General features: G+C 44.0%; 1 protein-coding gene across 1 annotated transcript; it reads left to right on the top strand.

Annotated features, from left to right (window-relative positions):
- Nucleotides 1-5,826: 5,826 nt before the first annotated feature.
- Nucleotides 5,827-17,594, top strand: LOC110347581 (beta-defensin 8-like). The gene is made up of 2 exons (XM_021252566.2): nt 5,827-6,113; nt 17,372-17,594. The coding sequence occupies exons 1-2, from the start codon at nt 6,056-6,058 to the stop codon at nt 17,497-17,499; spliced, it is 186 nt and encodes a 61-aa protein (XP_021108225.1). The 5' UTR covers nt 5,827-6,055; the 3' UTR covers nt 17,500-17,594.
- The last annotated feature ends 452 nt before the right edge of the window (nt 17,595-18,046 follow it).

Here is an 18,046-nt window from a genome sequence, read left to right as displayed (position 1 = left end):
CTCCATGACCCCAGAAATATCCTGACACCTTGCAAACACGTGAGAGTTTGGGAGAACAGTTTATATCCAAACAATAACTTTCTCATCCTTGCTTCAAAAGTCTCATGTCCACTTCATTATGCAGAATCCATTAAATCCGTGTCTACAAGTCTTATAATCTTAAGAGCTCTAGCACTGCTGAAAATGCAAATATGACTTCCTTGAGGCTGAAGGCAAACTCAGCTGTAAGCCACAGCAAACATCAATGAAAAACATCAAATACATTCAACATACAGTGGCACAGGGCAAATACTCCAGGCTAACAAATGAGAAGTAGTAGATTGGAAAGTAATGGCCCAAAAGCAAGACCTTCATGCAGAAAGGCAAACATGACATTTGGCAGCTCCCTGTCTAGAACCTGGAGCCAACTGTGGCAAGATCTGAGCTCTGAACGGCTGGCGTGGACCTCCCCTGTACTGGTGGCCTCTCTCATAGGCTGGCTCCACTCATGGCCTGCAGGCTTCATCTGCAAAGGTTTTGGGTTTCTGGCTTGTCTAATTCCCTAGGATCTTTACTACCCTGCCTTTCCCCTCTCTCACAGCTTCACGCATGCCCTAGGGGGTAGATTGCCAGGATTCTCGGCCCATCCTTTGAAATATGGATGGAAGCCACTAGGACCAAGCAACCATTTCATTCTGCATGCTTGCAAAATGTGTGGATGATGCTAGGTCTGCTGTCAGCTAAAGCAGTACCCTGCCCCCCTGACCCTGGCAACAGCAGCCACTGTGAGCTGTGAGGCCGAACTCAGGGCTACACTTCAGTAGGCAACCCTGAAGGAGCAGAACACCCTGAGATTACTTTCTCGAAGCAATGTCTTTCAAACATTTTACCCTTTTCCACACCTGACACTGTGAAGTAAGGAGACTAATTCCTGAGAAGTTTTTACCCATTTTATCTATTGTCCATTGTGAAGTATTTCATTTCTTTTATAATGTTAAGCTTTCTAGAAACCATTCTCTTTTTTCCCAACTTTGTAGGCACTTCTTATCTAATAAAGATGCAAATTTTAAAATCATTACTTCTTCTATTTTCTCCTGATTTTTACTGTACATTTGGATGAAAATTGCCCACAAATTCCATGCCACCATTTGAACACTGGGATTCCTTGAAGTTTCTTCCTCCAGATCAGTTAGTCTGCCACTTTTAAGTTCAACACAAAGTTTTAGGACATGAACAAAATATAGAAAAACTGTGTTCTAGAATGAAACCCATATGGCATGTAGTCTAGTTTCCAATAAAGTCCTCATTCCTATCTGAAACCTCATGAGCCTGGCCTTTAATTTTAGCATTCTGGTCCTCTGAACTCTGACCAGAAGGGCCCTTCGACCTCTGCATACGGTATTATACAACCCCTCTAGCTGGCATGGCTAAATCTATGCAAAGCTATGCCATAAACTAGTTCAATAGATTCAGGAACCACATGTTCAGGTATAATCAGTCACACCAAAAGCCCCACTCACGGTACCAATTCCCAGCATTAGTCAACTTTCCTGTCACTGAGACAATATACTCTCAACTCCTGCAACTTGAAACAAGAGTAATTTATTTTGTCCCATGTTTCCAAAGATTTGGTCCATGACTGGTTAATCCTAAGAAAGAAACAGCCTGGCTGAAAGACATGGCAGAGTAATATGACCAACATCATCATAGCTAGGAAGCCCAATGAGAGAAGAGTGGTGGACCAGAATATGACCAACCTTCCAGGTAAAGATGCCCGGACCCAACTTCTATCAGGCCCCACCTCCTAAAAGTGCATTCTGCTATTAACTCACCAACCAACTTATCCACTGAGGAGTATGGTGCCAGCATCATCCAAACATCTTCCCAAGGCCTCATGTATGGAGGCCTGAATCTCCACAACATTCTCCAGCATGAACACTGCAAATGCCCTGAGGTCCAGGCTGGACGAGAAGGACACAAATAAAAGTGCTGGCGGTAACTCTCTGAGGCTGGAATAGGAGTGGAGGTGAAATTCATACTCTTGTATGGTGAATTCCTAAATGACAGTCCTTCACTTTCATAATAATTTTAAGCATATGAGTCATTAAGAAAGGATGAGTAAGGATTAATGACAAACACAAAAAAATGGCCTGGGGATTTAGCTCAGTGGTTCTGCCGCCTGTCTCACAAGCACAAGGTCCAGAGTTCGATCCCCAGTACCAACCCCCCCCACACACAAGAAAAATAAGAACTGCTAACTTAATTAAACCTTTGAAATCTAATAAAGTTCCTTTCTAAGAAGAAGCTTAAGATTGATTCATTTTTAAGATGGCTTGCTGACATAAGTAGAAAGAGAACGACCTGGCTGAATGCGTAACTCTGATATAAAGTGGAACAGGATAAAAAACAATTTATTCCAAGTCCTGTCTGAGTTAATGCAGGATGAGTCTCATTTCTTTCTTTTCATTAATTCTTCACTTATTAACTCTTCATAGAAGCCTCTTCTGGGTAAATGCAATTCTGATCCATAATAATACCTTGGATTTTTTAAGCATTCAAGATGGGAAAAAGAAATGAGACCCTGTTATAATAAAAGTATTTTCATCTGGATAAATGGATCTGACAGGAGGGTCTTCTGAACTCTGACCAGAAGTGCCCACTGAGCTCTCCATACAGCATCACAGGCTTCTCCAGCTGGCATCTCCAAAATGACTCAATCTTGGCTCCTAGAACATATCCAACGTTTCCTGAAACACATGGTCTGGTATAGCCAATCATACCAATGGCCCCACCCAAGTACCAATTTTCAGCATTAGTCAACTTTCCTGTCACTGTAACAAAAACACCTGAAACCTGCAATGTAAAGGAAGAGGTTTATTTTGGCTCATGTTTCAGAAAATTCAATCCATGATGGGTTGGCTCCCAAACAAGACAGGGACTGGTGGAAATATATAGTAGATGAATGCTGCTCACTTCATTATGGAGAGCAAGAAGGGTGAGACAGGTCTTGGGGACAATACTATTTCCATCCTTCCAGATCAAGACCTCAGTGACTCACAAAAGCACATCTGTGTTCACTCATCGATGGAGAAATCCACCAATGATAATACTCTCACCACCACCCTATCACCTTTCCAAACCTCTGAATGCATGAAACTTTTGTGGGACATTTAGATCTAACCATAACTTTCTCTCACACGAACTCTACAAATGCCCTGAGATTTGAGACAGAACTAAAAGTGCACAAACAAAAGTGCTGTTGGTGATTCTCTGGGGTCCCAGTAGGAGTGGAGAAGAAACTCATACTTTTGTGTGGGAGGATTTTTAAATGACAGCATATTATTTTTATAATAATTGTAAGCACATGAGTCATTAAAAAATGGATGAGTAAATATTAGTGCAAAAGATGAGAAAGAAAAGAACTACTAATTTAGTTCAACGTTTGAAATCCAATAAAGGCCTTATCCAAGCAGTGCCTTAAGATTCCTTGTTAAGATGGCTTACTAATAAATACAGACAGAACAACCTGATTCTGTGTGTGACTTTAGATTTAAAATGGACCTGTGGGGATGAAAACAACAATTAAGAAGCTTCTACTTGGAACAAAGGAGAAATGTCAATATTAAGAGTACACTAAATTATACTAACATTCATTTCATTTACTTTTATGAATTTTACTCTGGTTTTTATAGCAATTTTCCCTTATTCTTAAGAAATGCTCACCGCGATAATTTGAGTGAAATGTCATGATGTATTTATTGTGCCTTGGATATTGAAGTCCACTGAGAGCCATGTGCTAAAGATTGATTGCTATCTTTATCTTAAAGTGCTGTTGGGCAGTGACAGAAGTGTTGGAGAAGGAGCCTAGTTGAAGGAAGTTCTGTCAGCAGGGGTACCACTGAAGGGGACATTGAGGCACACACTTATTTATTTCCATTCTCTGTCTTTTGTTCCAGTTGCCATGAGCTGAGCAGTCAGCCCATTATGTCCTCCCCAACACGATGTTCTGCTTCCCCTCAGGCTCAAAAGCAGTGAGGTCAATGAAAAACAGACTAAAAACTCTGAAATTGTGAGCTAATAAAACTTTCCACCTTGTAAGTTGATTCTCTCAAGTATTTTGTCACAGTGATAGAAAGCTTAGTAACACATGATGTTTGCTTACTTCAAAATAATGGAGCATATAGAGGCTTTTTTTCACATTCAGTTTTCTTTATATTTCCTTGGCCTGGAATGAATGCTGTTAGAGTCAAGAATGAGTGTGTATCTCTGTCACCCCAGGCCTCCTCAGGAACTGGGAAACAGAGTCCTGATGAGGGGAGGTGCCCTGGTGACTGTAGCTCTCAAGTCATGGGACTTCCTCCTTTACTTCCCAGAGCACCCCAACATTCCCTCCTGTTTCTTACTCCATCAGAAATTTCCTCTTTGAATCACAATGCCATTACCAGTCCTAATGACACAGCGTGATCACCTTCCATGCCTGTGGACATATCTAGGACATATCTGAGACTGGAGAGTAGAACAGTGGTTACCAGAGGCTGGGGTGGGAGGGCATCAGAGGGGGAGAGGAGATGTGGCCAAGGAGGAAGGAAATGTAGACAGGAGGATTAAGTCCTAGCATTCCATTGCACACTACGGTTATTACAGTTAACAGTGGTTCATTGTATATTTCAAAATAGCTAAGAGACGAGATTTGGGATACTCCCAAATGAACAAATGATGAAACTGATTTGATCATTGCATATTGTGTATGTGATTGAAACATCACACTAAATTACCTAAGGATATATAATTACTATGCTTCAATTTTTAAAAAAAGTCTCTGAGGGCCATGGGTTTAGGTCAGTGGCACCACGCCTGCCTAGCAAACGCAAGGTCCTGAGTTCAATCTCCAGTACTGAAAAATAAGTCTGACTAGCAGAAAACCATGGGCCTCTAATGCATGGCCACTGTACATAAAGAGGACCTCCCCTTTTGTCCATGCTCCCAGGACTTTGCTTAGACCTCCCTCATAGTTCTAATTAAAAATGATGATCTGATACAGATTTCTGCCTGTGGGCTTCTCTCTGTAAGCTTCATTCAAGGGAAGGAGCATCACACCTCTTAGTTCCTCTCTAAAAGCCTCACCTCTGAGCTCCTGCACAAGCTCTGTCCATTGCCATGGCCAGCAATGGATTTACCTTGTTACAAAGGAACATGGGCATTCTGAGGCCCGAGGACTTGCACAGCCTTGAGCTACAGGGAACCTCCAGAAACAGCACCAACAAAAGCATCTCCTTTGAGTGCAAGGACTGGGAACCCCACTGAGGGTTGAGCAACAACATCCAAAGGACAAACAAGATTGTCATCATTGACATCAACAGAAGTCTTGGAAACTTGGACTAGGATGTTTAGAAGATTCCTGGAACTCATCATGGCCAGAATGGCGGATGAATCACTCACATTGCCCTGTGTGAACCCAGAGAGACCTGCCATGCTCAGTTGTGTCTTTCCCGTGTGTTTCTCTGAGGAAGGAAACGGCACACCCACCTGACTCAGTGCCTATCCATTGGGTGGAAGGCAAATTTTTAAAGCTTTTCCATGAATTTTACCATCTTGTGACAAGCTGGGGAGATGAGCCCCTTCCCTCTGTGTATCTCTGTAGCCAGGAAATCAGAAACTCAGCCTGCCCAGTTTAGCCACAGACATTAAATACACACAGGCAAGGAAGGATGAGTTGGAAACTGTCCCCAGATCCTCAGAAACAGCAGAAAACTGGCAGAGCTGGAGCTCCTCAGAGCAACAAGTGAGCCGAAGGTGTCCCAGCCTAAGCCTGTGCCCCAGGAGCAGGCTCACCCCTTTGGGCCCTCCTCTCCAAATCCTGAAGTGGCAAGGAAGGAAGAAACTCCTCATTCCAGGCTGTGGAGAATTTGCATATTGGTGACTGGACATTCTTTGTTGTCCTTGGGATTTTCTCTGACACGCCCAGCAAGGGCACCTCCACTGTCGAATCCACTCCGGGCTCCAGGACCTTTATAAGGCAGCTCTCTTCCCTCCTGTCCCAGTCTGCTTCAGAAGTCACCTGTTGCCTGCCATCATCATGAGGATCCTGCATTTCCTCTTCTCCATCCTCCTGGTATTCTTCTTGATGCTGCCAGGTAAGAAGGCAAGTGGTAAACAGTTCAAAATCCACAATGGAGCTGAATCAGATTTTCTCTCTTGTTTCTCTCCCTCTCTCCCTCTCTCCCTCTCCCTCTCCCTCTCCCTCCCTCTCTCTCTCTCTCATTAGTGTCATTCTCTTTTGCATTCTCTGTATCTCTTTTTGTCTCCAGCTGCTTCTCCTGTCTCTTATTGTTTTGAACAGTCAGCTTGTCATCCTTTTTCTCTCTCTCCTCCCTCTCCTCTTCCTTCCTCTACATTCTCTCAGTGCATTTTAGACCAGTTGGATTGTATGGATTGCACGATAGAACTGATCCCCATTTCCCAGAAGTTGAAAGTTGTTTAAGAATCTCGGTGTGCTTCTTTATGGCAGAGTAGTACCCCACTGTGTGTAAATTCTGCACTTTCCTTAACCATTTTCCGTTGATGGACACATACCCTCTGTCTAAGATCTAGCCATTATAAATTGTGCTGCTGTACACATGAGTATCCATGTATCCCTGGAATATGATGATTTTAACTCTTTGGGGGAAGGTACCTAGAAGGGGGATATTTTAATATTGATGCTAATTTGTTTCATTTATACTACCAGTTTCTCTTAGTTTGTTGAAAGGAAAATTTTGTGAGATTATCTTTTGTTCCTTCTTTGTAAGAGAATCTTTTCTGTCTATGCCTCATTCTCTGACTACTTTGAAGATAATGATACACACTGTACTAACTCTTGTTATTCTCTTATTACTTTGTTATAAAACTTTTATTTGTTTCATAAAAAATATCTCAGTTGGATTCACAGCTCCTCAGCCAACCTGCAGCTTTTAGTTGTGTGTCCTCACTGCTCTGCATGCTAAAACTGCTCATTTTGGGTGAAACCTGTGGTGACTTATTTTCTTTCTTTCTTTCCAGGTTTTTTTAAAAGAAATTTTACATTGATATAAAGAAATGCAGACCATTACCCTACAGACATCTAAAGGCTGCAGCTGTACCTTCCTGTACTTCAGCTGTTCTCACAGGGAGTGGAGGGCAGGGAGCTCAGGACTCGCGGATCCTGGGTGTTTTCAGGGCAGCCCTGGACACAGCTCCTGCCCCGCACTGGGCCGTTTCCCAGACTGCGCGTCTGAGCTTTAGTTCACCCTTCCTACCATGGTAACAGCGCAAGGAAGGAGCAAACGGAGGGGAGAGCACCGTGGGTTTGAGGGAGGCACAGAGAGAGGAAGGAAGGTGTGAGGCCAGGACCTGAGATCGTGAATCAGATAGAAATTATATTGGGAAAACCCGCTTCATTTTTGGTTTTGTTTGTAAGAACCAGGCGGCTTTTTCAATGTTTGTCAGCCCGCGTTTACAGTACACGGCGCTTGCGCTGAGCGTGGGGAGCTGGAACTCGTGCACCGTGCAGCCTAACCCCCGTCCACCTCGCTTTCCCGTCCCTCACTTCGCGTCCACGCATCTCTTGGCCCCGCTTCTTCTTTCCTGCTTTTGGAAAATGTTGGCGGTGCAGAGCGCTTACATTCCTTCGCGGAGTCGGCACATGCACCCAACACCTAGCACATCTTGATTCCTTTTCTCATCCCCCACCCTTCCGACCTCCATCTCCTGATGCCCTTCCACTTTGAGAAACAGGTATCTCCCTACTTCTTCTTTTTTTTTTTTTTACTTCAAATGTGTTTATTTTTCATTTTAGTCATAACAAAATGATTCTCATAAGATGGAATTTGGTTGCTAACTTCTAATCAATAATATACAAGAACAATCTCCAGACCATTTTGTTAGTGAATATTTTGACTCACATATCATTCTGATCCACTTAACATTAATATTTTAACATCGCAAATGAGTAAACATTTTTCAATGTCTTCTTTTCATTTGGGGGGGCCACATTTTATGCATAGTGTGGTCTAGAGTTGAATCATTGATGTGGATTAAGCCTGCTGAAACCATTCGAGGACTTGGAAATTTTCTAGTGTAGCTTTCTTGTTTGTTAGGCTCTGGAGCAGTATAAGGTCTTGCAACATGTTTTCCCTGATTATGGATATCATCTGGGTTCTTTCCTTCATGTCTTGCTCTTGATTTTGTTTTTGTAGGATGCTTAACTGGGGTCACATATAAATCCCCATATTCATCCAAACAATCATGTATGGATGTTTTTGGAGTCCAGTGAAGGAAAGTCTTTGGAACAGATTTCCTTAGATGAATGGTCAAGGTGGGAAGAGCAGTTGGTAACAGCCTTCCTATGTTGTTAGATAACTTTTTTGGTTTACCAGTATATTTTCTTTCTTTCTGAATCTTGAGTTTTATATTTTCTCTCTTCAATACTTCTGGGAAGAAGAATGGCTGAGAATTTTTCTCATCTTCGTTATATTTAAATGATTGTGATTCAGGAAACTTGACACAATTTTCATTGCAAATTTCATTTTGGCTCAGATACAGAGTTTGTGTGTCCTTTTGGTATTGCCCAAATGTTACTAGGTGGTTTTTGTTGTTGTTATTATTTTCTTTCAATCTCTGAAAACACTGGTCAAATGTTGCTTGTTCTTTAGCCTTAAAATTGAAATGAGTTAAAGTGTTAGCCTGGCATAAAGGGAAAGCAGAGCTATTTAAATAACCTTCATTGTCCCTAGGCATACAGCAATAAGGAATTCTTGGAAATGGTGATGACATTGCTTCAGGGTTTTTTTTGAAGAGTCAGTTTATAAGTGTTGACATATTCCTTTTTTTCAAGAGGATTCACTTTCAGTGTTGTTTCAAAGCAAGCTTTTGAAAAAATTTGTTTTTAATTTACCATACCTACTATATGGGTCTCGAGTCTCTGCTTTATACACAGAGACTTCTGCTTGAGGAGGCTGTATGAAAACATATTCTTTCTTGTGTTTCTTAAGCAATGTACCTGTCAGTCTTTCTGATGACTTATTTAATGGAATTTCCTGGAGAGTGTTGGAATAAGGATGTATTTTTATTAAACTTAGTGTTTTAGCTCCTTCTCTAGAGTAACTGTTTTTCTGTTGCTGAATTGCTGGTGCATTTTCTTTTGAGTTGTGTAAGAAAGAATATTCCTTTTCTTCTTTCCTGATAAATTCTGTTTCTATATCTCTCCCTACTTCTTATCATCAGTTTTCTATCATCCAGAAATCAAACAATAGCACGTGCTGGAGAGGCTACTGGAAAAAAAGAACCTGTCTACATTTTGGTGGGAATGTAAACTAGTACTGTCCCGGCCCGCGGGTAAGTCAACGGAGACCCTAGAGGGGGGGTGAGAATGACAAAGGACAGGGGACACGAGAGATGGAGACAAGACAGGTTTCTGATCAAGTCTCGTTTATTGCGGAAGCTGCTACAACATATATACCGTAGGGCTAGAGGGGAGGAGCAAGAGGAGGGTACTGGGGCTACTTCCTTGTTGCCAGGTGGATTTGCAGCAGGCCCGGATATGTCCGTAAAAGGCACTCAAGAGTTCTAGCGGGGGGGCAAGGCCCCCCACAGGTCCTCCCTTTAAAATTATAATTATAAGAAAGGCGTCAGGAGAGCCAAGCCTGCGGGGGCTGAGCCTGTCTTGGGTCAGAGCAACATACGTGTCTGCAACGTGCACCTTACCCGTCATCGGTTAACCAGAGAATCAAGGCTCTGGCACCTGTCTTAGGCGGCACACAAGGGCTCTCTCATTGCATGGCACGCTTGCTCAGTTGCCCGTCATTGGCTTGCCAGCCCACTCACCAGGTGGGGCGAGAACACTTCGCCATGGCAAGGACCTAATCGATGGTCTGACATTTGTCCTGGTCAGCCATTGCCAATCTATTATAGTAGACCTGTATGGGCGCTGTTTTTATTGTCTCTATCTGGGCTCTAAGAAAGGCCATGATTCTGTTATAAAGTATGGGCCCTAAAGAAATGAGCAAGAGTAGACCCAATAAGGGTCCCAGCAAAGGGAGGAGATAAGGGAGGAAACCATTGAGGCCAGTCCAGAGGGGATTTTGAGTGAATTCTTGTCGTCATCTGTTTAAATCTTCCTGAAGTTCGCAAATTTTTCCCCTGACGATCCCAGATTTATTGGCATAGAAACAACAATGTTCATTTAGGGCTATGCAAATCCCTCCTTGTTCCGCCGTGAGGAGGTCCAGACCCCTTCTATTTTGAAGGACCACCTCAGCCAGAGAATCAATCTGATCTTGTATATCTGTAAGAGTGTTGGAGAGAGCTTGAACATCATTAATCAATTGGTTGGATAATTTGGCATAGGAATGTATCGCCACTCCGACGCCAGCAGAGCCAGTGGCAAGGGCGCTGGACACCCCTAGCCCCACGAGCAAGGGGACCAGTGAGATGGCCCTTTTATGTCACCCAGCGATATAGTCAAAGCTGGGCAAGGGCACTGGCTCATCTCCAGGAATAAGGGAGATGTCTTGGAGGACAGTCGCCACCACGCACAGCCCAGTCCAATTAGTAGGGAGGGAGGTGAATGCCAAGCTCCCTCCACAGATGAGCACGTGACCTGGGGCAGGGCAAATGGCAGCAGGGCCATTAAGCACTACTGAGCAGAGAGAGAAATTTTGGACTCCAACACGTATATCGAAACTATTGTTGTGGCCCGTATTTAGATAGCAAACTGAGGCATTGAACTGTACTGGCTGGACCCTGAAGGGCAGAGAAAAACTGCAATTATAACTAGAACTGTTGGCATAGTTAGTTTGGTCAACAACTGGCAAGGCAAGGGGCAGGGGTGTGTCAAGAGTCAAGCATAGCCAACAATCCGCAGCAAAGTCTGGGTTGGATGTATTGATCAAATGATAAGTGGCCTCTAGGACACTCAGGATTTGGGCGTCAGGGTCTGGGCCTCGAGGTTTGGGAAGGACCAGTGGATGATAATTTAGGGAGGGATACATCTCTTGGATGATAGTCTCAAGTTGTTTTTGCACTCGCTCTTCCCTGAGCTGATCTGAAGGCCCACCACCATCAGATATATGGGTTGGGGCCTGTGGCGGCCAGCAGACATCTTTGCCGAGACCGCCATTGCAAGAGGCTTGGCCAAATTTAGAATATCCAGTGGGGCTGGGAAAATCCCAGTCACCTCCGACGGAGCCCCTGTAAGTTCTTTGTAGAACAGCAGTTAAATATATTTTTCCATCGGAATATGTACATTGTTGGGCTTCAGTGTAACAGGTAGAATGCATCTCTGAGGCCATGACACAACTGGCAGGGCATGGCCCTGGTTTGCCATTGACAGTTGGTATGATTTTAGGCTTAGTGACACATTTCCATTTTTGGTTATATCCTCCCACTAATGTGGCCTCATAAACTAAGTAGGCAATCTTGTCACTGCAATCAGTACTATGAGTGTAACTTGTGGGTGCAGCCCTGCCAGAACCCCCAGTACAGTCACAGGGGTTACCATACAGGGCAATGAGCAATTGTTGTTTGTTAACTGGTTGAAATCCACTTTTTGTTGTCGATGCCAGGAACAGCAACAGACCATGCAACGGAATCAGGGATGTCACCTTCTTAACCTGTAAGCAAAATTTCATCCTGCGATGTAAACAAGGCTGGGCTGTAGATGAGAGGGTTAGGCTAACCTGATTAAGCTTTTGAAGATAACCAATGTGGGCATATTACAATAACATATTCAGAACTTAACCAATGTAAACATTTTGTAACAACATATTCAGTGCTTAAATATCAAGGACAACCAATACAATCAATTTATAACATATTTAGATAATATTCATTGTGATATGTCTCCCATAAGATTATATAATATAAAATTTACTAGGGGGTCCCTTTAATGAATTAAGACCAGAATAATCATTTTCTGGGTGGCCACTTCTATATTCATCAAAGGGAGTTCCCATCTATAATCGTTTTGACAAACAATTAAGAATATATATCTTTTTATTTTGTAACTGTTAATTGCAATTTGATTGTTGCATGTGGGTGACAATGCACGTCACTTTCATAAAATAAATTTCAGTGGTACTTTGATCAATTAACAACCTGGGAAGAAAAGCATGTCTTTAGTTTAATAATATTTATCTATAAGTCAATTTAACAATAGGTGAATATCCTTTGAAGAGGAAGGGAAACATTGAGCTCAACTGTACGAACACAAACAACAGACAATAGACAAACATATGATACAGTGTATAAATTAGGGTGCACCCAAATATAACTAGCCAAATTGAATTATACTATTCTCTTTATGATTATTAGATTGTAATTGTAGACGCCATTGTTAACTGGTTGAAATTGGACAATGTTGGATCATCGGCATCACCAACACGCTTATCAACTTGTTTTACTAAGCGTTCTGGAAGCCACCTGGCTGACTTCATTTCCTTGGAGTAAACACACACTGACCCTCGGCCCCAGACGAGTACGGGGTCAGGCCCATGCCATGAGTGGTCCAGGGGGTCTCTCCACATCACAGAGGCAAATTGTTTTTGCATCTCTGGTTGCCAGAAATGGTTGGCTGCAGATAAACCTTTGGCATCCAAATTTAAGAAGTTAAGAATAAATAGTGCATGTGATATCAGGTTTCTAGGTGACCCCTTGATAGGGTACCATTCCCCTCTTTTTATTTTATCTAATGTAAGTTTGAGTGTGAGGTTGGCTCTTTTTATAATGCCTTGTCCCTGTGGATTATATGGGATTCCCATTATGTGTGTTATTTCTAATTGTTTGCAAAACTTTGAGAAGCCAGAACGGGTATAGCCTGGACCATTGTCTGTCTTAATTTGCTGTGGACATCCAAGTACTGAGAAGGCAACTAGAAGGTGGGCAATTACATGTTTAGTAGCCTCCCTGGATTGTAGGGTGGCAAATACAAATCCACTATATGTATTAATGTTGACATGTATATATTTAAGATTTCCAAATTTAGGGTAATGTGTGACATCCATATAGTGTATAACATAGATTTGGGCCCAAGATTTACATATGGCCTGAATAGCTGAAGCTACAAAGGACTGGCTCAATGGGCTGTACAATACCTGTAGAGTGTTTACCTAGCCCTTTGCCTGGAATGTACCCATTTTTAAACATCTGCATAGTGACAATTTCATTAGGGCTAGAAATAATCATCCCCATTTGTGATAATAGGTCTCTCCCCCATAGATTAATGGGTAACCCTGAGATGATATAAGGTTGAATGGTGCCTTGATTACCATCTTGGTCTCTCCAGGTCAGAGCTTTGGCACTTTGTTTAGGATTTTGACTCTGACCTATACCCCTGAGATGGGTGAGGGTGTCTTTTAATGGCCATGCCTGAGGCCAAATTTTTCCCTTGATGACAGTTACATCAGCACCAGTGTCTACCAATCCAGAAAATTGTCTCCCATCCAACCACAAGGTCATGAGAGGCTTCTGGGCTGAAAGCATCTCCAACCAGTAGACATCGGATGAGCCGAATCCCTGGCTGCCTCGGGCATTGTTAAGAGCCTTATTAGAGGTAGAGAGAAGGGGAAGGAGTAACAATTGAGCAAATCTTTGGCCTGATTGAATGGTGTTAATGACTTTGGGGGAAGAAACTGTAACTCTAATCTCTCCGGAATAATCACTATCAATCACCCCCAGGTAGATCAGCAGCCCATCCATAGTGCTGCTGCTTCTGCCTATTACAAGCCCAAAGGTCTCCTTAGGCAGGGGCCCAAAGACCCCTGTAGAAAGGGCCTGTACCCCCATTTCTGGAGTCAATACTGTGTGGGCGGTGGAACTGAGGTCCAGTCTGGCACTTCCCGTTGTTGCTCTGAAGAGGTCTGAAATGGATTGTTGCTTGCTGGAGCAAAATTGAGAGCCCCGTAAATTTGTTTGGGTGCGGGGGCCTGGGGCTGGCCCCCTCTCCCGTTTCCCTGATCCGGGTTATGGACAAGCGGGAGGGGCCGGCCCTGAGCATCCGTCTTGGACCTACATTCTCTCGCCCAATGTCTTCCTCTATTGCATCGAGGGCAAGGCCCCGGAAGTGAGGCCCCAGGGGCCAACGCCCTAGGGGCCTGACATTCCTTGGCAAAATGACCCGTTGTCCCCCACCGGAAACACTTGTTGCCTGGGCAGCGCGACAAAAACTGTTTGACCATGTAACCCTGCATGGCAGCAGCCATAGCAAGTCCCTGTTGGTAGGCGGTCCCAATTTCTGAGCAAAGGCGAATGTAACCTGAGAGATCAGTTTTCTTTTTATAAGGGCGGATGGCGGCCTGGCAAGCAGTATTTGCATTTTCAAAAGCAAGCTGTTTAACAAAATCTGTCCCGGTTTCTGCGCTCCCAAAAATCTGACCTGCTGCTGTGAGCAGGCGGTGAACAAAATCCGCGAAGGGTTCATCAGGCCCCTGTCGGATATTGGTGAGAGAAGCACTCACATCCCCTTTAGAAGGGAGCTTTCTCCAGGCTCTAGTGGCTGCGGTCTGAATCTGGGCATATAACCCCGCATCAAATTGCATCTACTGATCGCTGGTAGCATAGGCCCCATCCCCTAGAAGCATATCAAGTATCCAACCATTACCCGCCTGAGCATTGCGTCTAGCAGTATCTCGGCAATTTTCAACATATTCAGATTTCCATAATAAATAATCACCTCCTGTAAGGGTGGCATGGGCCAGAGTCTGCCAATCAATTGGGGTGAGCCAATTTTCTGCCACCGATTCTAAAATAGCCATGGTGTAAGGTGCAGTGGCCCCGTATTGAGCTGCGGCCATTTTAAGTTCTTTAATAACCTTGAAATCAAAACCACTATGGTGTCTCCACGCCTGTCCCTGTGCGTCAGCAGTCTCAGTTACAGGAAAGACTTCCACAGTTTCAAGTTCTAGGGGTACCCTTGATCCAGATGGCACCCTGGGGGTCGCCCCTCTAATGGGGGGTCGTGGCTTAAGGGTGTCTTCTCTAGGGACATTTTCATGGGCTTTGCCTGTTCTTAAGCCTTCAAGCTGGGTAATAAGTTCTTGATGTTCCTTTTCTAACCTTATCTGTTCTTTTAGAAATTCTATTTTGTCCCAGAGTTCCTTTTGGGGATCAACAACAGGGCATGCTAGAGCGGGCGCAATGGGAGTGTTGGGTTCTGGAAGATAAGGAGGCGGACATTGAACTACGGGTGGCCAATCAGGATTGCGATATCTGGTTGCCTCCTCCTCGAGGTTGGCCCAGCCAGCCTCCCCCGGACCGTTCTGTGAAAAGGGGGGGTTTCTGAAATGTCGGAGGGAAGGATACAAGGCTGGTACCTCCTTAACAGGCGGGGCAGGGTCAGAGGCAGGGGCTGAAAGAGCGGAGGCAGAAGCTGAGGAGCGCCGAAGCTTTTCTTTAAAAGGCTTGGAAGAGGCAGAGCCCGCCTGTAAGCCCTCATCAAGAACATTTTGTTTTTTCTTGTCTAAGTTATCGTCGCTATCAAAAGACATCAAGTCTTCTCCTTCATCCTTTGAGGGAGTCCCGTCCCGCAGGGGCTCGGGCCTCGGCGCCATCTTGGCATCCTGCAGGGTATTTACAAACTCCTCACTCCGAGGGAGAGTGATCAACCCTTCCTCCGATCGGAGAGCTATCTCCCTGACCTGGATGGCTTGAGCCACCACCGGATCTTTGGTTTTTTGAGAGATAATGTCATTAATAAGATTCCAATAAGAAAATGCAGTGATCGGGACCTTTCCTGGTCCGCAAGTAGCATAGTAATCCTTAAGGGCCTCCCCTACTCTTTTTCATCTCCTCTCATCAATAGTACCCTCGGCGGGAAACCAAGGGCAGAGATCTCTAATATAATCAAAAAATTTTAACAACTGTTTGACTGTAACCTTTACCCCTCGTGCCTGTAAAGTTTCTTTAAGACCTTGTACAAATAACTCATGCTGGCTAATGCCCTGTCCCATAATCGCTGCTCAACTCACCGAGGTGCAGGAAAGACGGCAGGTTCACGTCAGACGCAATCCTCTTTTTTCTATTTTATTTTATTGGGCCCCCGAGCAGCGTTCTTCACTGGATCCCCCCGTTCTCTGGCCCCACGTTGGGCGCCACTTGTCCCGGCCCGCGGGTAAGTCAACGGAGACCCTAGGGGGGGGGTGAGAATGACAAAGGACAGGGGACACGAGAGATGGAGACAAGACAGGTTTCTGATCAAGTCTCGTTTATTGCGGAAGCTGCTACAACATATATACCGTAGGGCTAGAGGGGAGGAGCAAGAGGAGGGTACTGGGGCTACTTCCTTGTTGCCAGGTGGATTTGCAGCAGGCCCGGATATGTCCGTAAAAGGCACTCAAGAGTTCTAGCAGGGGGGCAAGGCCCCCCACATAGTACAACCAGTACTATTGTGGAGATTCTTCAAAAACCTGAAACTAGAAATTCCATTTAACTCAGCTATTCCCCTTCTAGGTGTCTTTCCAAAAGCACTAAAGACATCACATTATAGTAATATATGCATATCCATATTTATAGTAGCACAACTCATAATAGCTGAATCTTGGAAGTGGCCTATATGTCCATCAAAAGATGAATGGATAAAGAAAAGGTGGTATTTACATGCTATGGAGTACTACACTGCCTTAAAGAAAGATAAACTTGAGTCATTTGAAGGGAAATGGATGCACCTTGAGACCATACTGTTAGGTGAAATAAATCAGGCACACGCGCTTAAGCATCTCACAGTTTCTCTTATGTAAGAAGCCTAAAATATAAACAGAACAAACAGGTTTTGAGAAATACCATGGACCTTAGTATGTGCCAGTGTTTACAACAACAGCAAATACAGAGGGAGAGAAAGAGACAGAGAAAAAGATGAAGGAAGGAAGGATGAGGTTGCAGCCAGAAATTAGATACTAGAAACAATATTCAAGAACTTTAGGTTGACTTCATTTTTTTCAACTGTAAATTTCCTGAGGCATCAAGAGCTCTTTAAACAATTCCAGTACTTCAGATGTACGTTTTTCTCCCATCTCAGTTTGATGAACTAAACGTTGCAAAACAGACATTTAAAACAGACCACTGCTGGCTATTCTAGTGCTGAAACTGTTGGCTTGTGTATGCAGGCATAAGTGGAGTCCCCAAGAGGTGAACTCCTCCAGGGCAGGCTGGCTTGCAGAGCCCCTGCCTGGTGCAGATTGATCAAGGCCTTCATTGCTGTGGTTCTAGGAAAGTGCAGGTGCCCTGCAAAGGCAAGAATTGGATGCAAATCACCCTTGAGTGGTGTTCCATTCTCCTGCAATAACACGACTTTAACAGTGAAACCCACTAGGATTTGTGCCTGTTCTGATGTTGTATTTAAGGTGTAAAACTCAGTTACTTTTCTCTTTTCTTTTTCTTTTTTTAGGTTTTTCTGAAGCTGTAAACAATCCTGTCAGTTGCTACCAAAATGGAGGCTCGTGCACATTCAAATGTGGTCAGCGTCAGAAATTGATTGGCACCTGTGGCTTTCCTTTCTCCAAATGCTGTAGATGATAGTAAAGAAAGACCATCATGACAGACATGGACCCAGAAATTTGTCCCTGTATAAAGACCTATCAAATTAAACCACTTTGCTGAAATTAAAGAATCACGCCTTTTATAATTGTGGTACTCTTGAAGTTTAATTCACAAAAATCCATATCTGAAATCTTTGCAGGTCACCCTTAAGCACTATATAGGATGACCAGGGACACTGTAGTTGGCTCATGGGGACTTCCAGATTTATGAGCCTCTTTCCCCTCTGGTCCTCCAAGCTTTCCAGGTATGCTCGGTGCTTTCCTACCACATGGCCTTTGTTCTCCCACTGCCTCCCGTTGCTCAGCCTACCCTACCCTGAGCACTCTGTCCCCACTTTCATGTCCTGGCACTGAGTCCACTGCTTCCCAGAGCCAGAAGAGGCAGACTCTACATCCTCCATGCTTCACAATTCCTCATTTCTCTCCAGCCACTGATCATTCTCATTGATACCTTGTTCACATGTTGGTAGAACTAGAGTTCTCGCCTTGGGTGGAAGCTCTCAATGGGTGTGGACTTTTTCTTA

This window comes from Heterocephalus glaber, unplaced genomic scaffold (genome assembly GCF_053883595.1).
Source record: "Heterocephalus glaber isolate CG9 unplaced genomic scaffold, H.glaber_assembly_v1.0 deba00001458, whole genome shotgun sequence".
Taxonomy (NCBI): domain Eukaryota; kingdom Metazoa; phylum Chordata; class Mammalia; order Rodentia; family Bathyergidae; genus Heterocephalus; species Heterocephalus glaber.
Note: the sequence above shows the minus strand (reverse complement) of the source record. Positions and strands in the feature narration are given on the sequence as shown.